This window comes from Gadus chalcogrammus, chromosome 6 (genome assembly GCF_026213295.1).
Source record: "Gadus chalcogrammus isolate NIFS_2021 chromosome 6, NIFS_Gcha_1.0, whole genome shotgun sequence".
In the NCBI taxonomy this organism is placed as follows: Eukaryota; Metazoa; Chordata; class Actinopteri; order Gadiformes; family Gadidae; genus Gadus; species Gadus chalcogrammus.
In genome coordinates, this window is record NC_079417.1 from 15040037 (window position 1) to 15061835 (window position 21799).

The window sequence follows — 21799 nt, forward strand, 5'->3', positions numbered from 1 at the left end:
TTGGCCGTGGCTGACTGCTTAAGGAGGTTCACGTATGCTCTGGATTGCTTATATATATACACACATTCCTATGATACATATAGATATATAATATATATTTATATGATTCTGGATATTGACAGACTGATTTGTTTACATCTTTCCTTTCATTTCATAAGGTTTATTGTTAAAGAATATCTTGTCCAGTCATGACATTTTGTTGAATCCGTTTGCAATAGATTCACAACGCTTCTTCTTTAAAAAAAGGTTGAGACCTGTTCCTCCACCAGTAGAGCAGCGTCAGCTACCCCCCGCCCCCCAGGAAGCGTGTACATATTTAGAATCTCATCACAAAGTAACGGGTCGCGTTGGGGGGCTGTCCGTAGATCAATGCCTTCGATTTCCACTGGAGGGGCTTCTTCCCAGAGATGGCCCCCCCGCCCTTGAACACCATCTACAGATCAGATAAATGACCCCCCTCCCCCCCCCCCGCTGGGGCTCCCAGGAGCTAATGAAGTGATGGGGGGAGGGGGCAAAGCTGGGGCAAGTGTTATGACCCTATCAGGAGCAACAGCGCTACTGCTGGATGTGGCTGTGGTTTAAGATGAGGAGTTAGGGTCCTTTGTGGTCCTCTCAGTGGCAGACGGGCCCACTGGCCTGAATGATAGATGAAAGCTGCTGGCCAAGCAGGGGGGCAGCGAGAGGGAGAAGGGGAGGGCCGGGACCCTGTTATCTGTGTGTGTGTGAGAGGGACAATATGGAACGTGTCACCGTTGCTTGATCAAAGACTTTAAGAAAGACTTTATTGCTGAAGGAGTATGGTGGGGGTCATTGGATTGATGTTGTGTTTGTAAGTGAGAGAGAGAGAGAGAGAGAGAGAGAGAGAGAGAGAGAGAGAGAGAGAGAGAGAGAGAGAGAGAGAGAGAGAGAGAGAGAGAGAGAGAGGGTGTGTGTTTGTGATATACTCTTTTAAATCTACAATCTCTCTATTCTGATCATGATACATCTAAGATTCTTCTTTGGGAAATTAATAAAAATAAAATAAACGACTATCACCCTTGTTATATAGACTCAACCACAGTAACTTTGATCACATCAACCAAATTTATATTTGAGGAAAAATATAAACCATCTGCCATCATCCAGACATCCAGATGTTGATCAGCGTCTCCGTGTCATCGTTTTAGACGTCGTCGGTTCAAACACTAGCTCCACCTTGAAGGCTTCTCGCGGGGGAGAGGCTATAGCGGGGTATCTACTTCAAACACCTGCTTTGGAACACTGCGGCGCCATCCACCCTTTAGCATGAAATCTTTCCTGATTTGCCGGCAGATCAAGCAGCAGCAGTGCGGGTCACACGCATCCTCTCCCGTCTTGTCTATTTCATCCTTAATGGAGCTTGAAATTAGAGATTGGGAAAAACTGAAAAATCCTCTTCCGCAAGGATAAAAATGGGGACAAACTGCTCTGTTCAGTTCCTCTCTTCCTCAAGGTTAAAACAATTCACAAAACAATTTGTGACCGTCTTCTTCCCCCTGCTTTAGCGGTCAGGTTTTCTTTTGAAATTGAACTTGGAAATGGCAACATATTGATGCCTTAACTCAGAGTCTACCCATTACCAATGATTAACTCAAAGGAAACTTGTGTGTAGTGATGGGAGGTACATCATTGGGAAAGCACCTGCTAGTTCCAAGGTACTTGGCTTTTTCATATATTCCGTATTTTCTTTTCTTTGCATTTGTGGATTTCTGGTTTATGCCTATTCGTGCTGCTTCAACTCTCTGCATAAAGAACCCCAATAATAAACAACATAATCAGTGTTGGTTCATCAGTGGCTTGATTTGCATTGCAGATATGCCATGCTTTGGTGAAATCTTCACAGTTTTAATGAACGCTATTTACATGACTACTTAATCTGCAGTAAACAGACCAGTAGGCATGAAGGGTGACTAAGAAGATTAGAGGGAGAGACATTAGAAAGTGTGTTGATCTAACCCGTAACAAAACCTTACCAGTAAACTACATTATGAAGGAATAAGACCTCTTATTAAATCCTCTTATTTAATCATCAAATTATATCAGCAACATTGTCTTCCTTTGAGCTTACAATTATCCATGCAGGCCAAAAGGAGGAATCGTCTTTCCATAAGATACTCTTCGTATATGAATGCTACCTGCATTACATTCTCACAAGTCTCATTTGACTTATTGTCCCTCATCGATTCTGGACATTGACGGTTGTGTGTTGCATGTGTGTGATGCAGCGGTTGAAGTTAGTTGCTTGATAGAAAATGGGATAAAGAGAAAATGAATGTTATGGAGTATGGAACATGATGCAAAAGTGCACCAGTGGCAAGAATGCCATTTATACAGTGCCTGTCTTTCCTCACATATGATCACATTGACACGTGTTAAAAGCTGTAGCCCAGGGTCCTACCAATGTGTTTCCTCCATGATGCCCGTATAAAGGCTTCTTCTATTGAGCCAGACTGTCAGCTAACAGGTTTTGTTCATGGTCCCTGAGGGTATTCTTGTATATTGGGCTGTTTGTATCCAGGTGTCCAGGTATTGCCTTGCGACTTTAACCTTCACAGTTTGGACTGTACCTGTGTTCACTCAATATGATCTGTGTTTTTCCGCCCCAACGTGAAGCTCAGTGCTGTTTAGGCAATATTTCTAGCAACTCTAGTTATTGGTCAAAGATGAGATTGAACCTGGACCAAGGAGTGGTACACCCCACTTTCACAAGAGGTAGCTGGCACCCCTGCTCACGTAAGCAAATAGCCTCCCGTACGGGAGCAGTAGGGAAGAGTGTGGGAGGAAGTTCTCTCTGATACCATTCTCCTTATCTCCCTCCCTCCCCCGCCTCCCTCATACTCCCCTCCCCCTCTCTACCTCCCCACCTCACTCCTTCCTCCCTTCCTCCTTCCCTTCTCTCAAATCTCCCTACCCCATGCTCCGTCCCTCCCCATCTGTCTCCTCCCTCCCCGCCTCCCTTATACTCAACCTCCCTCCCCTCCCCTCCCCTCCCCTCACCAACCTCCCTCCCCTCCCCTCACCAACCTCCCTCCCCTCCCCTCACCAATCTCCCTCCCCTCCCCTCACCAATCTCCCTCCCCTCCCCTCCCCTCACCAACCTCCCTCCCCTCTCCTCCCCTCACCAACCTCCCTCCCCTCCCCTCCCCTCCCCTCACCAACCTCCCTCCCTAGGACCCCCCCATCCCCCCCGTCCCTCCCCTCCCCTCCCCTCCCCAGCCCCCACACCGTACCTCCTTGGAGGGCACGCGGGAGCCCTTGCGGCGGCTCCACCAGCTCTCCACCATGGCGATGAGGCAGGAGAGCACCACGCCGGCCGCCAGCACGAAGAACACGCCGGCGAAGCTGTGGATGTCCAGCGCGCTGCCCCGCTGCTTGGCCTGCCCGGAGCCCAGCAGGTCGCACGGGCTCTCGCGGGGCCACCACTTGACCTTCAGCAGGTCCATGTCCCCGTTCTGCTGCAGCTCCAGGATCCTGAGACACAAGGGGCGCACACACACACAGCCACAGGCAGACGCACGCGCACACAGGAACACAGGAACACAAACGGGGTGCACAAATACACACATGCACACACACAAACACACAGGTGCACACACACACAGGTGCACAAATACACACACACACACACACACACACACACACACACACACACACACACACACACACACACACACACACACACACACACACACACACACACACACACACACACACACACACACACACACACACACACAAATACATTAGTCTTCATGATTTAATAAAAACATGATGGCAGAACGTCCCCAAAACATCAAACCCAACCCTGTCTCCTTTGATTAAGCGTCAGATACAATCAAAAACATAAACATGAAATATCACAATGACATACCTTACTTAGTTTGAATTCTTCTATATATTTTCTTTTAATTATTTTTAATTCACCATTGTTGCATTCCTTTTTCCACCTCTTGAGTGCACTGTTGGCCAGCTTTCAGAACCGGCCCCTCCCTCCCCAGCCCCCTCCCAGCAGCCCTAGTTCCAGGCTGTCAGAGCCATTACAGCGAGCATTAATAGGTTTCTGCGTGAGCGTGCGCTGCCACAGCCAGCGTCCTGCCGGCTCACGGCTGTGGTCCCGTGAGTGACGGCTGCAGAGAGGACAGAGCGCCGTAGTCAACGGGGACCCTCTGCTGGCCTTCAGCTACTTTATTTAACTGGGTCGGTCATTAGGGTCCGTAGGGGGGGGGGGGGGGGGGGGGGGAGAAGAGCGAGAGAGAGAGAGAGAGAGAGAGAGAGAGAGAGAGAGAGAGAGAGAGAGAGAGAGACATAGATAGGATGGACAGACAGACAGAGAGAGAATGCCTCAAAAAGCTGACACTCGAAAACCCAGGCACGGAGATGGACAGCAAAACATTGACACCAAAGCGTCCATTGGCACAAGCCAATAAAAGTAATAATTTCCCCATATGAAATATAAAAGGTGACAGTAAAGCTGCATGAATCTTCCAAGCAACGCTAAAATATGTTGATACGTTTACAGAACAGTGACAGATGGTTATTAGTTTCAGAGATTCCCTGGGGACTAAGCTAGGCTACAGGTCGGTTTGTGCATTCTCATACAATCTGACAATGACCATCTCTGCTCCCCCACACACACACGCACACGCACACACACACACACACACACACACACACAAACACACACACTCTAAAATCAATCAAGAAATGCAAATGAGCATGAAAGACAGCTTATATAATGTATTTTGTCTACGATAGCCAGGGATGCAAGTCTCATTTCAATATGAATCAACCAAAACGTCAAGTCTTTTCACAGTCATGTCACTCTCATTTAAGACACATTCTCTCATCGGTATCTGCTGGGCTAGAAAATATTTCTGGTGCTTTGAGAGTTGGTGACAAGGCTAAGATATGAGAAGTGTTCCAGGGTCCGACCAGATCAGAGGAAGCGCATCGTAAAGCCGAGGAAACCCACTAACAGACCGGAAGCGATAAACCAACACAACAGATCAGAGATGATGAGACTGAGATAAACAGTTGGGCATGACTCGGAACCGCAGTTGAAACGCACAGCAAACAAATAAGACTTTGAACTTCATATCTTCAGAGTAGAGTTGGATTGTCACATTTGAACACAAAATGTCACCACCCACAATTCCCTTGCGTTGTTAAAACACAATAATAAAAACACTAAAACAAAAATCTCTGTGGCATTTGATCCGCTAGCTGTGTGTTAAGTTGAATTTACGTTGGGGATGGTGCCACACTGACACCTTATGAATCAAAGTAAATTTATTATCTTTTCATACAAAAAAATTGAGCTTAAAATGTTGGCAAATATTGGACTTCAACTTTCAAAGTTGTTGAAATCCCTGAAAAAGTGTTAGAAATGGAATTGTCTCATTAAGCGCACACACACACACACACACACACACACACACACACACACACACACACACACACACACACACACACACACACACACACACACACACACACACACACACACACACACACACACACACACACACAGGAACTGAAATGCACTTTCAGAAATAGATGGATTACTCTGGCCGTAATGACACAGAATAAAACACGCTCTGACCTATAAAATTGTATAGGTCATGTTTTGTGAACACAAGTCATCGTTGGATGCCATGCAATGTCTAACAAGTCATTTGTATGAGAAGAAGAAGCATATTTCCCCAGTTACAACAGGGAGAAAAACACATTTGTTTGTGGTTGTGGGACTACAGAAGTGCTACATGATGGTGAGGTGAAGAGAAAAGCCTGTAAGTGCTTGTATCAGAAATGGAATTTTAATTGCCTTATCACAGATGGATCTGAAGGAAGATGACAAGTTACATCTCAGTGGATGTCCCTTGACAACATGTTGACTGAATAAGAAAAAAATTCTAAAACAATATGGACAGGGATTATTTTTTTTATCCATTGAATTAACAAAACTGCTGTTAGGATAAAACAAGCCATTCTTGTTTTTAACATCTCCAACAAATGACGAGATAATCTCTCTCTCTCTCTCTCTCTCTCTCTCTCTCTCTCTCTCTCTCTCTCTCTCTCTCTCTCTCTCTCTCTCTCTCTCTCTCTCTCTCTCTCTCTCATATTCAACAGCAACAACAACAACAACTACCATTTAGGATTCAGAAATCAACTATCAACTATCAATAAATCAGAGCTGGGCGCCTGATCCCAGTTAAACCAAATCTAGTGTGACAAATATGAAAATGTGAGATCGGAGGGGTCGGCAGCTCCTCATTTTGTCAGAGTCTTGCGTAGCTAAAGTAAAAGTTAAATCAGCAAGAAGACATTCTCCTTCTATCTCTCATCGCTCCATGTCTGTGTCCTAAATTCCCATGCTGTCAGGCCCCTCCCCTTCCTCTCTCAACAAATCAGGATCTCATGCATTAACAAGTACATTCACCGCCATCCCCTGAACCTCCGGGACTAAGCTTCATCTGCCTGCAGAGAATAAGATGGCCTCCACCAGGGCCAAGGAACTCCATCCATAGTCACACCACCACCAGTGTCTCCAGACACCATCGGGGGAGGGATTTATCTCCTGACATACGTCATGGATTCACCATGAAGTATTCTGATGGGTGTCTAAGCGCCAAATGTGTTTTTGTCAACAAATGTTGCGGTGCATTTTATATCTCTCCTGATTTAACTGTCATCTACGGAAGAGGATTAGGGCCACACATGTAAAAAAAAATTAAGTTCTGACTTTATTCTCAGAATTCTGACATTAATCTCAGAATTCTGAGATTAAAGTCAGAATTCTGACATTAATCTCAGAATTCTGAAAAAAAAGTCAGAATTCTGACATTAATCTCAGAATTCTGACTTTAATCTCAGAATTCTGAGAAAAAAGTCAGAATTCTGACTTTAAAGTCAGAACTACGGGTATCTGTAAGGACCAACCTCCGTGGGAGAGACACTTTGCTTTATGCAGTAGGAGGAAACCTATGGAAAGCCGGTAAAAGTGCAAAACCGCACGGATTCCGTGCGGTTTGGCAAGAATTCCGTACGGATTCCGTACGGTTTTGAATGTCTAATAGCCGCGGCTATTAGTCATTCACTCCGGCTATAGTTATTCACTCCGGCTATTAGTTATTCTCTCCGGCTATTAGGTATGCAGAAAGAGCCCTCCCTCTTCTTTGCTTGACCACTAAGTTTGAAGGCTGTCTAACCAATCAGTGATGAGAAATACCAGACTAAAGTAACGCATTGTCGAGACTAGAGCTGCAGTGCCTCCATGTTTCGCCGTAACATAAAGCTGTGTTGTCTTTACTAGTTTCACTACAATGTAATGACCACCACTAGCTAGTGGAAAATACATTTGTGTTTAGTACAGTGATATATTTGTATATGTTAGGCTATATATTGAGATGGCAGTGTGCGAAATACCCGTCAATATTCGGGGATGCCCTCATCCCAGATTGTTCTCGATATGCAGTAGCCAGCTAGGCCATAACATTACAATATTTCATGGATGCAAGCAAGCCAAGACAATCAATCTATATCTATAGCCTACATGACAACACACACACACACACGCACACACGTTAAACACACTGGTAAAGCAGGAGCCTGCATTGGCTAAAGTTGTTGGGATGCACGTTATTTTATAACAGGGAGGGCTCACCAAGTCCAGTATTCAGAATTCAAAGCATTTATTCACAAATACGTTCTATTTTTTTGACAAGCGGAGCCGACAGTCCTGTGCAAGTATGCAAATTAGCCATGTGCGCGAAACAGAAGATAGACGCAATGTATAGAACTGATTGTTGTGCATTGTTGTGGATATGTAGGCTGGTTAGTTGTGGTTGTTTGTGGTCTTAGTGAAACAGCTTTGCCTTGGAGTTGGAGAAGTTGGAGTGATTGTGTGAATGTGCGAGAGAGAGCGCACCTGCCGTGGTGATGTTGGGCTTGTTGTGGGCTTATATGTGATCAATGATGTTGGCTATCTGTCTGATCGTATTAGCGATCGGTCATACTGCAGGCTCTCATTTGCAAATGCACTGATTGTGTGCCCGTCTCCGATATGCTATATACCTGGCATTTAATCAGTTCATGTTCTTCTGAGTGCGCAAGAACGGTGCCAATTATGGTCGTGTTTGCATTGTAATGCACAACTTTGCCCCTCCCTGTTATAAAATAACTTGCATCCCAACAACTTTAGCCAATGCAGGCTCCTATTGCTTTACCAGTGTGTTTAACGTGTGTACGTGTGTGTGTCTGTGTGTGTGTGTGTGTGTGTTGTCATGTAGGCTACAGATATAGATTGATTGTCTTGGCTTGCTTGCATCCATGAAATATTGTAATGTTATGGCCTAGCTGGCTACTGCATATCGAGAACAATCTGGGGATGAGGGCATCCCCGAATATTGACGGGTATTTCGCACACTGCCATCTCAATATGACTAATAGCCGCGGCTATTAGTTCCGTACGGATTCCGTACGGAATTCTTGCACTTTAACCGCGCCATTCTAGGGCCGGATTGTGGCCTTCTTGGCTTTCCATAGGTTTCCTCCTACTGCATAAAGCAAAGTGTCTCTCCCACGGAGGTTGGTCCTTACAGATACCCGTAGTTCTGACTTTAAAGTCAGAATTCTGACTTTTTTCTCAGAATTCTGAGATTAAAGTCAGAATTCTGAGATTAATGTCAGAATTCCGACTTTTTTCTCAGAATTCTGAGATTAATGTCAGAATTCTGACTTTAATCTCAGAATTCTGAGAAAAAAGTCAGAATTCTGAGATTAAAGTCAGAATTCTGACTTTTTTTCTCTGAATTCTGAGATTAATGTCAGAATTCTGACTTTTTATCTCAGAATTCTGAGATTAATGTCAGAATTCTGAGATTAATGTCAGAATTCTGACTTTATTCTCAGAATTCTGAGATTAAAGTCAGAATTCTGACTTTTTTCTCAGAATTCTGAGAATAAAGTCAGAACTTAATTTTTTTTTACATGTGTGGCCCTAATCCTCTTCCGTAGTCATCACATGAACCTATTTGAAACGGATATGCATATGACGTGTGCGTCTGCTTTCTTTAGCATTTGAGACATTTGTATCAACGTTTGTGGGTGCATGAGACTTTTGTTGGGATCAAGTTCTTATTTCTAAGACTCTGTGTGTCAACGTTGACATGTTGTGTGTTTAAAGAGTTATCACCTTGGTGCTTTAAGATCATTGACTTTGACGAGGGAGATCCATAATGACTTTAACTCTCCCACTGGCTGTTAAACAAAATAAGAATGAGTGTGTACGTGTCTGCGTGTGTGTGTGTGTTTGTTCACTCATCTTTCCCTGTGTGCTTCATTTCTGCCTTCCAGCTCTCTCCGCAGTGGCCATTACTTAACAGACTAGCCGTTGCCATGGTAACTTTATGGCAGCAGCCTTGATGGTCGAACGATCACGCCACATTAGCTGACCGACAGTACCAAGGAATGAACGAAGAATGAAATACCCGAGGAATGATCAACGTTCTAATGGATTCATACAAACCGTGAAGTGTGGATTAAATAAAAGGACAAATAAAGAGAAGAAGGAGATGTGAGCGTTTGGAGACAACACCGTGTCGCAGTGTCACCGCGCTCTGAGGCGCTATAAACCACACACAAGGAGGAACAAGTTATGATGTGATCCCTGCTTTCCTATGGTAGCCAGATACCGCACCCTCGGTGCGGTATCTGGCCTTTTTAGACTACGGTATCTGGCCTTTTTAGACTACGATACATACAAATACAGCCTTGAGTTGATTAGCATACAGACAGAATAAAGTGACTCCCACTGGCGCTCATATGCAGAAAAGAGAATGTTGGAGGCATGAAGAAAATGGCAGAGTGAGGAAGGAGTCAGAAAAGCGAGTAAGGAAGAGGAAATTGAATGACAATAGCAAAGCGTGTCCAAGGCGCGTTTCATCTGACTTGAGGCATGACAACCAATGGCAGAATGGAGGCGCAGAGGGGAGGTGGGAGGAGTGGAAGGGAGGGAGGGTATGTATTGGGGGGGGGATAAAAACAAAACAAAACAAAACAAAACAAAAAATATATTGATATATATATATATTACGTAAGAGGAAAATACGAGTCCCTCAAAAATGAGTTCTGGCCCCCCTAAGATAAGTGAAAGCTGTCATCTCTGTCTTCTCAGTAAATGAGTACAACAGTGAGTTGACAGCTTAGTTACTGGCTGTTATGCAGAGGCTGGATAGCAACAGAGACCTCCCAGCCTTCCCCACCTACATCACCGCTGATGTTGAAGCAACTCAAAACAAAAGGAACACCAGCGTTTATACGGTAGGTTCCCGCCCACAGGCCTTGATGGTCTATGAAAATCAGATTTTAGAATGTGTTTGAAAGTGCACACCTCATAGTGGCTGCTTTATTGTTCTTCCAATCGTATTTGACAAGGAAATATGAACTATTGTAAACACCAATCTAAGCTGTTTTTTAACATGTACAACCTGAGAAAGTTGTATTAAATGGGCAGATTTGTGATTTGACAACTTACTGGTTGAGCGGAGTGGACTGGCTCTGCTTTTGACAGTAAATAAAATCTTTATTGTTCAGCATTAGATACGCTACAAATAAATGGCATGTCATGTGACTGTGACTAGCTTCATTGGTCATCTTTATCCACTTATCAAGACTCTCAGAGGGACTCACCTCATAAGAAAGGGGTTAAATGGAGTGCTGATGAATTGCCAGAATACATGACCTGAATTGGCATGTGGGTGAACGGGAACTAAACAATCCTCGCCTCAGAACGATAAGCAGTGTCAAAAACTAAAAATGACCGTCATCACAGCGAAAAGAGAGAGAGAGAGAGAGAGAGAGAGAGAGAGAGAGAGAGAGAGAGAGAGAGATGCAATAAAATCTAAATTTTGCAACATAAACATATCTATCTCAATCTGGTGCAAATTATTCGACAGCCTATCGCATTGTACGGAAGTGAGTTCTGGGGTCCACTCAGTGCACATGACTACACTTCATGGGATAAGCATCCAATAGAGGCCCTACATGTTGAATTCTGCCGATCCATATTGAAAGTCCAAACAAAAACACCAAACAACGCATGTAGGGCAGAATTAGGTCGTTACCCATTGGCTATACCTATCCAAAAACGAGCAGTAAAATTCTGGATGCACTTAAAATCAAGTCCCAAGAATACACATTTTTAAGCACAAGAAACCCAGGAACTGAACCCTGACAAGAGTCCCCTGTGCCAGCTGGTGCTGAAGCTAACTAACACACATCAAGCTCAGTCCAGCACTGCTTCCCAGACACCAATTAGAGTCAACAAAATAATTAATCAAGCAAAATAATACTATTTGTCACATTGGACAAACCAAACCTCAAACCAAGGAAGAATGAATTCCTATCTGATCCTAAACAGAAATTACGAATTGGCAGACTATCTCCTCTCTGTCAGCGATGTGAAGCAGAGACAAAGTCCTGACCAAGTACAGGCTCAGTGACCACAATCTTGCAGTGGAAAGAGGTAGACACAGAAAGACATGGCTGCCGAGGGAACAAAGAATGTGTGGTCACTGTCAGGCAGAGAAGGTTGAGACAGAGGAGCACTTTGTTTTACATTGTAAGAAATATGACATTTTAAGACCGATATACTTCACCAAATTACAAATCTATATCCGGATTTTGCAGCCATGGAACATAAGGACAAAATTGCAATTCTTCTGGGTGAAGGTCCTTCTGCTGCCCTGGTAGCACAATATGTCCTGAAATGTCATAACCTGAGAGATTCAGTCTGACTTTTTATTTATTTTATTATTGTTGTTGTTGTTATTGTTGTTATTATGATTATTATTAGTTGTTATTGTTATTATTGTTATTATTATTCTTATCTGTTATTTGTACAATTATGCTTGCATAACTTGAATATGCTTTGGCAATACTGTATTCAAATACTGTGATGCTAATAAAACACTTTGAATTTGAATTTGAGAGACGGCTAGTGAGAAAAAAATCTATGGGAGAAGTTGCCACTAAGAACAGACGGCTACAGACATAGAAAAGGAGAGAGGGTCCGACGTTTGGCAAGAAAGGACGAGATACAAAAATCTACTTGGAAGGTTGACAACGAGAAAGGAAAACTAAAGATGACGACGAAGTAGAGAGTCAAAGAGCGCTAGAGAGAATGAATGCAGTGCATCTCACTGTTATGAATAGATATTTAATGAAACTACTGAGGGTGTGGGCAAGCTCTGTTTGTGATTGATTAGCATTGCGATGACAGCTGAGGGACGGAGAGAGAGAGAGAGAGAGAGAGAGAGAGAGAGAGAGAGAGAGAGAGAGAGAGAGAGAGAGAGAGAGAGAGAGAGAGAGAGAGAGAGAGAGAGAGAGAGAGAATTTGATTGGCACTTGATGGGAATCTTGTTGTCATTTTTCCCGTAGTCACAGTGGTGACGCGTCCCCTTTTTCCTTCATATGTGTTTTACAGCCAGCTCTCCCCCTGCCACTCCTACACTACATCCTGACTTCAAACTGAGAGACAGCGATGTTCAGGGCAAATTAGAGACCTCAGATGGAGCCCATCCCTATGTGTTTGTGGGTGTGTGTGTGTGTGTGTGTGTGTGTGTGTGTGTGTGTGTGTGTGTGTGTGTGTGTGTGTGTGTGTGTGTGTGTGTGTGTGTGTGTGTGTGTGTGTGTGTGTGTAAAACAGTATTGCGGTCAACATGCGTGTGGCTGTGAGGGTCAGAATGACAGAGCTGTCATGTGAGACAGCTCTCTAAGTCTGTTGAGTACCGCAAACCCATTCAAGTGGAACAGTTATTTATATCAGTATTCACAGTGTCTGTGTGGTTTCTCTTTTGTAATGATGTTATTGCCCTGGGTGTCTTACTGTGCGCCTTTGGCCCAGATGAGCTCGTAACAATTTTAAGAGAACGTGTTTGAAACAAAACATTAATCGGCGAGTTATAGCAACCATTAAATCCTTATCTTGTAATCCAATTTCTGCAATAGCAATTACAATACATTTTAAACAAATACAGAAATGTTGTACACAAGTTTCATTATTACATACAAACCAACAGTGGGTTTGTTAACTGAGTATTGAAGGGATAATTGTCCTTATAATCCATAAAGCTAGGGTAGGCAACATTGGAGGAACCAGCCAGAGTAAGCTCGATTTGGAAAATATCCAACTGAATTTATTTTACCCCTCCCTTGAAAGCCACTCCCACAACAAACATAACTAGCTAGCTAGCTCGTTTTGAGCAATAATCTGCCAATAATGTGTGTGGGGCTTTATAACCAACTAAATAAATAATTATTGTTACTAGCCTTTTTTGTCTTGCAGCTTTATCACCCCTAACCCATCTGGCAGTAACTTTAGCCTGAAGCATCTCCCCCTCTCTCTCACCGTTTCGTAGAATATCACTTCCTGGGAGAATATGTGCTCTGTATTCATAGATACTCCGATTGGACTTCAAAAGCTCACACGAATTGGGTCAGCTTAGCGATTGCCATGCATAGACTACCACTGAAGGTCGGCTGCACCTGTTTTGTTGTTAAATCAAAATTTGTATGAACTGATTTAGGTTAAGAGATTATTTGTGATAGAGTAACTCAAAATATTCCCGTTATTCAGCAGTGGCTAGTGCAAATTGCTTTTGACATTTTGATTTCCCTTTGAAAAAGCAGCAGTCTGTTTGCTTATACTTCAGCATAAAAGGAATGTTATCAGCGACCTAGGGGCCAGAGGTCATTAATCTTGACCACCAGCAAAACAACAGCAGGAATAACCTTTTATACCCATGTCTGACGAGGCAGCTATGGTTATATGACACGGGGAAGAATTCAAGGGCAGTTTTTTTTATCTATGTAGAATATGAAATGCTTTAATATATTGATTCACTTTTACATTTTCATTGATCATTGCATTTTTCAACGATGATATAAATGAATATAGATTCAAGAGCTTTTCTGCATCGTAAACAAACTTTTGTTTCAGTCAATTCGTAAATCCATTTCCACAAGTGGCTTCATCAAAGTGGCTGTTTTGTTTTTCAACTTGACAATGTCTTTGCCACGAGTGCTACTGATGGGAAAACATAAAAGCCAGCGAGCTAGCATCTCGCTGAAAAAATCATCAGAAAATGCTATTTATGAGACCAATTGTTTGCTTTGTGCTTATGGGGTCTGATAAATAACGAGTGCAACTGCGCTTCCATATCTCTATAGGATTTATGAGCACGCACACTTTGTACTCCCAGGCAGGGTCCAATATAACAGCACACACGCGGGAAGAGAGGCGCAGAGGAAGGGATGGATGGAGGGGTGGCTGGAGGGATGGATGAAGGGATAGAAGGAGAGTTAGATGGAGGGATAACTTTAGAGAAAGATGGCGTAGATGGAGGGATAAATGGAGTGTTTGTAGAATGGAGGCAGGGAAGTGAGGGGGGCCTGACCAAGGCACTTGGGAGGGCAGCAGAGGACAGCAAACCATATGAATCATTGTAATTGCAGGCACACACACACACACACACACACACACACACACACACACACACACACACACACACACACACACACACACACACACACACACACACACACACACACACACACACGCACACGCACGCACAGATATCTTCTCATCACCCAAGAGCAATCTTTTATGGTATTGGAACATGCTGCAAAGAAATAAGTAATCTCAGGAACACCCTGATGGGAGACGGCAGCCATATTTGTTTTGTAACAGCTAAAATGTATCCAGAGCTGAGATCAAGATGAAAATTGAATTCACACCAACACGTACACACACATACACAAACACACACACACAAAGTCTCACAAGCACAATAACACATTTTCGTAAGTATTTGTCATCTCCTCTTGTACCCAGTAGGCATACTAACACACACACACGTACACACTCACACACAGGTCCTTACACACACACTCCAGCATGCACGGACACACACACACACACACACACACACACACACACACACACACACACACACACACACACACACACACACACACACACACACACACACACACACACACACACACACACACACAAACATTAAAGAAGCTTATTGATGAATTCCTATATAGATTGACGCTTGGTATAGAAATTCATCTAAACCATCTCTCTCTGCGTTTATCTCTCTCTCTCTGACTATTTTGCTGTTTTTCTCATCCAACCACCCCTCACCATCTCTTGATATTTCCACTCTCAACCTCCTCTTTCGATCAGGGGCGATGTCAGGAGAAGTGCTGCTCTCATCTGAGGCTTGTTGTTGTTATTCCTCCGTCATCATCCCGGCGTCACACTCACACCTCAGTCTCCGGAACGCAGCTAGCCTCACCTCACCCGGGGTGAAACTAGAAGTGATTGAGTGTGTGCACCGATGCTAGTCACAGCAGCTAAACCCCATGTTATGAGACCGGCTGCACTGAATGGACAACAAATATAAATCCAGTGCCGCTCAAGCATTGGCAACGGGAGGAGTGATGGTCTAAAACCCCAATGCCGACCTCCAATAGCCAGGGCAGGTGACAGATGCAGCGTCGTTAGCCACATTAGCGCAGCCGTTGTTGATCGTGAAACATCCCGGAGCCAAAATTTGAGCAACACGAGGGATCTATTTGACTCTAAGCACGTCGGTAAAATAAAGCATCAAACACGATTGGAGTACTTTTGCTCTCCACACTTTAGCTGTGTGCAAATGTTTTCTTTGCCAAGGGAGACCCTTGGAGAGGATTAGGAGAGGGGAGATGTTTCTCACCTGCGCCACTGCAGGGACCACTAAGACAATTTTCAGCTCTGCGCTTCGTTGACTCAGATAATGTAAAACGCTCGCGTCAAACAGAACCAAAAAGAGAAACAAAACAATTAAACCTCTGCGATAATTCTCTCGCACCGTCCGTAATCTCTTTGCGAAGTGCAGTGTGCGCCGTTGGGGAACTGGGGAGACAGTGCAAACTGCTTGGGCAGTTAGGTAAAAAATCAAGTGGGTTGTTGGAGGATCTGGGGGCCCATGTGTGTACAAACACGGCTGAAGTAAAGGGAGTGAAACCAAAACACAGACTCTCCATTAATCCCTCGTTTGCGCTAATAACTTTGGAAACAAGTCATATTGTGGCTTAGTTTCTGCGTTTATTTTTTATTATTGGTTGAGAGGAGACGGGGATCAAAACACACAGGCAGTACGAGGCCAAAGGGTTTTTACCAAAGAGTTTTTCCTCATCTGCAAGCTAGCTCTCACATATACAATTCGGCTTATCACCGCTCACCATGCGCATCATGCGGAGGGATGGTGACAGACACAGGTAATCAAGGAGCAGATAGTGAGGTTTCTCCAGGGCGCTTAGGGCTAAACTAGCAAACCAGGGAATCAAAACTTTTCAGCAATGTATTCAAACACCCTTGCCTATAAAACCCTATTGTCTGACACAAAACAACCGTGGGCACCTGCTACCACCTCCGAGAGGAGACTTCCAGAGCCGACGTCTCCAGGAGGTGGTGATAATATCCGGATGACGCAAGCTCCTAACTGAGACGGGGATGATGTGAGCTCCTACCTCAGAGGAGGCGTCTCCAGGAGGGGACGATGGTGTATGGATGATGTGAGCTCCTACCTCCAACCTGAGAGGAGGCGTCCCCAGGAGACCATGAGGATATGCGGATGATGGGAGCGCCTACCTCCGAGAGGATACGTCTCCAGGAGGGGATGATGTGAGCTCCTACCTCCTTCCTCAGAGGAGGCATCTCCGGGGGGGGGGGGGGGGGTGGTATGATGATGGTGGTATGGGGATGATGGTATATGGATGATGGGAGCTCCTACCTCCTAGAGAAGATATCTGCAGGAGGAGGGGATGATGGTATGTGGATGATGTGAGCCCTTACATGAGAAGAGACGTCTCCAGGAGGGGAAGATGGTATGTGGATGATGTGAGCTCCTACCTCTGAGAGAAGACGTCCCGGTAGGGGCTCCCGTGCTGCATGGCGATGCCGTAGCCGCGGTCGGGGGCGTTGCTTGCCACCGTGTAGAAAGAGCAGTCCTCATCGTTCACAGCCACATACTCCAGCACAGCCGCGTCCCACACAAAGCCAAAATGTCCGTATTTAACCTACAAGAAAACGGAAAGAAGGGAACATCAGCAGACTGTATCTGCAACAGGAAAATCAGACTGGCCTAGTGGATGGGGGGAGTTTAAGGTCCATGCTGCTGTGTGTGTGTGTGTGTCTACGTGTGTACCAGCACAATAGTTATTCACGTGCACATTATCATAGGGACCATGTCAAAATGACCCCTCGTTTATTCATCATCAGAACTGGATCCTCTTAAGTCCCTCCCAATAAGAACGATTACATTAAGTTCGAGAAACTATTTTTGGAGACAATGATATTGAATGTATTTTTCACTAGAGAGAACGTTCACACCAGTCAATATGTACATTTCATCACTTTATGGTTAATTCCATCAGTGGATTGTAAACGTCTATCAAAGCATACAACCAACATAGGAGCAACTACCATTATTAGTGCTGCAAAGCTACGTTTTGAAATAAATCAAACAGATGCATATAAGTGAGGGTTTGCAAAAGGTGTCAGTCACAAGTGCTGGCATTTCATTATTATTATACGCTCATGAGTCTGTGTTGCTTAACATCAAAAAAGAATTGTAGGGAAGTTGACATAATAGAACCAACATCCATGCATAGACGCACACACACACACACACACACACACACACACACACACACACACACACACACACACACACACACACACACACACACACACACACACACACACACACACACACACACACACACACACACACACACACACACACACACACACCAGGTAGAAATAGTCATGGAAATAGTAGTGCTTTGAAGTGCCAGACCTGAATCCATCTGTTTGACAAGTTTTAAAAGAGAGAAGGATCGCTAGAAGCCTTGCTGGGATGGTGGTGAGGACTAAAGTACAGTTATTAGTGTAGAGAGCTGGGACGCTTAACACTGTTGTGTCGCGTGTCTCCATCAAAGGCGGGCTTTATTCACAACAACACCGGGCACACTTCACAAAGCAAACTGTTGTTTATGCATCTCAATGGGAGGTCGATGGGATGCGCTCACGAGGGAATCTCCACTTTACATTTACTGTCCACTTTTACATGATGCCCGCTGGGACGGCACCCGGGACACTACCCAGCTGTTTACAACACCGTGATCGCTGTAGAGAAATGCTGGAAAAATCTGTTGTGCTGAAGGAACAGGGAGGACTACTCCGAGGTTTAGGTATGATGTGAAATGATGCGGGGTGCACAAAGTTATCGGAGGCCAGGGTATGTACATGCAGATCACAAGCAGCTGGCAAGTTTGAAGTTAAAATACATTTGAGAGCACAATTACCCTCAAGCAAATGCAGACAGAGCGTCTGCATTTTCTTGAGGGTAATTGTGCTTTTACAAACTGATAAGACATCATGGCTGAAACTTGCTTGGCCTCACCCATCCACACATGCCCACACATTGTACACAGAAGTATATCTTAAGTCAGTAATGGACCTGGTTTTCCTCTGCAACAGATGTGTTACTGAGCAAAGCTGGAAAAATCCACTGAACGAAAGAGACAAATCCCCTTACCTTTGTTAAAGCATTTTAAACTATTTCCGTGCTCAATCTCTCGTGCTTCTCCTTATTTACATTCATTCCCTGAAGAGAGTGAATGTAAATAAGTGCACCATTTTGTCTTGATTTGTTATCTTGTCTTATTTATTATGTCTAGAACCCTTTTGCTCAAGTAAAACTAATTAGGTAGATCCGTATGACCATGGACTTTTCTTGTAAAGGAAAGAAAGGGGGAAAGATCCAAACATCCATGTTAAGAATAAAGCTTTCGAGCTAACCAGATGTCAATACAACCGCTACTGACACTTTCTATCGACAAAATACATAGCTATAAAAAGTAAAGCATCAGTTCTGGTTTTAAAATGTTAAAAATCAATGCCCTGAAGTCATTAGCAGCTAAATGCAATGCCTGAGGCTTCACAGAGAAGTGGTGATGCCCCTTAGTTCAGAGGGTATATAACAACGCTAGAGAGTGCATCGACCCACAGAGGATTTGCCTGCACTCGATCAAAGTCAGGGAACGGTATAGACCTCCAAAGTAATCTTCCATTTGATATTGAATAGTAAAAAAAAAACGTTTTCTTGGTATGTTTGAAACATTAGGATGTGAAAAGCAAGTTTTTTTCTGCGTTTCAGAAAACAAAAAGATGAAAGCACTAAAGACCTTTCATTTCAATGATAACGAAAGATAAAAACAGACTCCACCGAGGGGATTATCCTAATGAAGAAAAAGCGATGTTTGATAACCTTCGTTACCCTTTCCACCACACTTTCATAAGTGTTTGATGGACAGATTGATTGACTTGGCCACTTTGTCTTATGAAAAACCTCTGCTGTGTATGTTCTCTTCCTGTTGGTCATTAGCAGCCACATGAATACGTACTCCACTCCCAGACTCTATCTACCCAGGGAGAGGTCAAGAAGCAGACCAATCATCTCTTTCTGTTTCGCTTTCCATCCCCTGTTAGAGCCCCTTCAGGGGGGCCACAGCATGAGGGCGGGAATGCAGCTTGGCTCATCGGGCTTCCCGACTCTTCTCAGAACCTTCAAAAAAATTGTAATTATTCCCAATGTCCTACGGGCGTTGAATCCTAAAATGTCCACGCCCGGTTCCTTTAGTATTAAGCCTTTGTAATCGTGGTTGCTGGGATCTGCTCTTCCTTGTGGGGGCCCAGCTAGGATAACTGGAAGCCATGGAAATCAGCTTAAGAATAGCTTGGAGCCCTTGCTCTGTTCCCGATAGCTAAGGGAATGATTCAACCATCCCTTATCTGCTGTCATTTTATAATGTGCTACAGATAGAGGTTCATAATGTCTGCCTTCAATTCAGGCAAGAAAAACATAAATGTTTGTTAAAATGGCTAAAAAGCTGCTGCGCAAACGACCTGACTGGGCGGTTTCTGCCTTTTGAAAATATCTGTAAGAAACTTGCTACATGTATGTATAACGTGAATAATGTAAATCGAAAAATATATGTCAATAATGAATAGAAAATAGGATCAACCTAACAACTCAATACTGGTTTGCGCATGTCTTCATCCTTGCACATTCATCCTTCAATAAAGAATGAGATCAGGGTAAGGCAGCAGGATACATGGTAGACAAGGACGACTAGAGAATGAAAGAAAAATATTGAGCCAGTGGAAAAAAACATGGGACAATTACTCACCATTGATATGGAACTCTGCTGTCTTTAGCCTCAGAGTTTTTATAAGACCATAATTGGGTTAGTGAGCATGTGCGCAAGCTGACACACACATGCACGCACGCCCACCCGAATCGCACCTGTTATCTCTTGGCTTGTTTTCCACTGTATCTGCTTGCCTGTAATGTGTGCAGTTTTTGTTTGGGCTTGAGTCGCAAATTTGTTAGAAGAGCCGATTTCCGTGCCAAATACTGTCAGAGTGTGCGCTGGCAGCAGGTCGGCTGATATGTGCATATCTGAATAAGGATTGGATTAGCTACTAACAAATCAATCATGTGTCCCAGGCAGATGGTGGCACTTCCCACATGCATTATAACTGCTCCACTAGCGGTAGGGTGGGGAGGGTGGGGAGGGGGGGGGGGGGGGGGGGGGGGGGAGGGGGTAGCTCAGGGCAGCGTAACGCCCTCCAAACTTTTTTTTATTTCTGTTGGTTAAAAAAAAAAATGGATTTTCTTATGTTAAATCTTTTTTTAATCTTTTGCTTCTGTGTGGAACTCTGAAACCCCCCTCACATCGACCAGTACGGATATCTGAGGTCGCAAACCGGTCCGAAAAAAGTACGGGAATAAACAAGCAAGACCGATTTACAAGCGCGATGAAAACGAGTGCGACCGAACGAATAGGGTGAAGACCAATAACATTGCGTCTTATCTCTAGCAGGGCCCCACCAAAGTGGTAGAAGGAGAACAATATACCTCACAATAATATGTTTACGATGGCCGTGTCCCCGGACAACAGAGTAGGAGGAGCGTGCGTACAGTGTTTGTTTACAATATAGATCTCACACAATGGGATAACACAGACTGTTGCACAGGTGGTATCTGTACCCTGCGATTTCCTCCATCTTGTCTCGCCTGCCTGATTTAGTGGCAGCACTCAGCCTCCCAGTCCCCAAGTAAGAAAACAGTTTAATCTACTCAAGTGGATTTTGGTTGGTGTTTTTTGACCTTTTCTGTATCTTTCAATTTGTTGTCCCAACTTTTTGCTTAATGAGCTCTCAGCTGTCATCCATTTGCTACACCCAAAGAGAAAACACCCACCCACCCAGCATCTCACACACACACACACACACACACACACACACACACACACACACACACACACACACACACACACACACACACACACACACACACACACACACACACACACTTAAGCAAATCACCACCATTGCAATGCCACATTCAAATCTTGGCTCAGCCCTCGTTAGGCCAGAGAGATATGGGAGAGTGGAGGAGGAGAGGACTAATGCCGGACAGATGTTGGGAAGAAGCATTGTGGGACGTGGATCACTGAGCCAAAACTAAGATGCAACACTTAACACAATCTGGCAGAATAATCAAATGTGTCTTTGCAGCTTTAATTTTAATGCTGTTTTATTCAGTTGTATTTTTCCGAATGAATCCTTGTGAGTGGATCAGGGACTGCGCTTGTTTAC

General features: G+C 44.1%; 1 protein-coding gene across 1 annotated transcript in view; it reads right to left on the minus strand.

The window, feature by feature from the left end:
• Positions 1-21799, minus strand: part of grid2 (glutamate receptor, ionotropic, delta 2) — a 472475-nt gene that overhangs the window by 6325 nt on the left and 444351 nt on the right. The window contains exons 14-15 of the mRNA XM_056591936.1: positions 16982-17148; positions 3249-3489 (exon numbers count right to left, since the gene is read on the minus strand). Of these exons, the coding sequence (XP_056447911.1) occupies positions 3249-3489; positions 16982-17148 (408 nt within the window). The remainder of the gene's footprint in view (positions 1-3248; positions 3490-16981; positions 17149-21799) is intronic.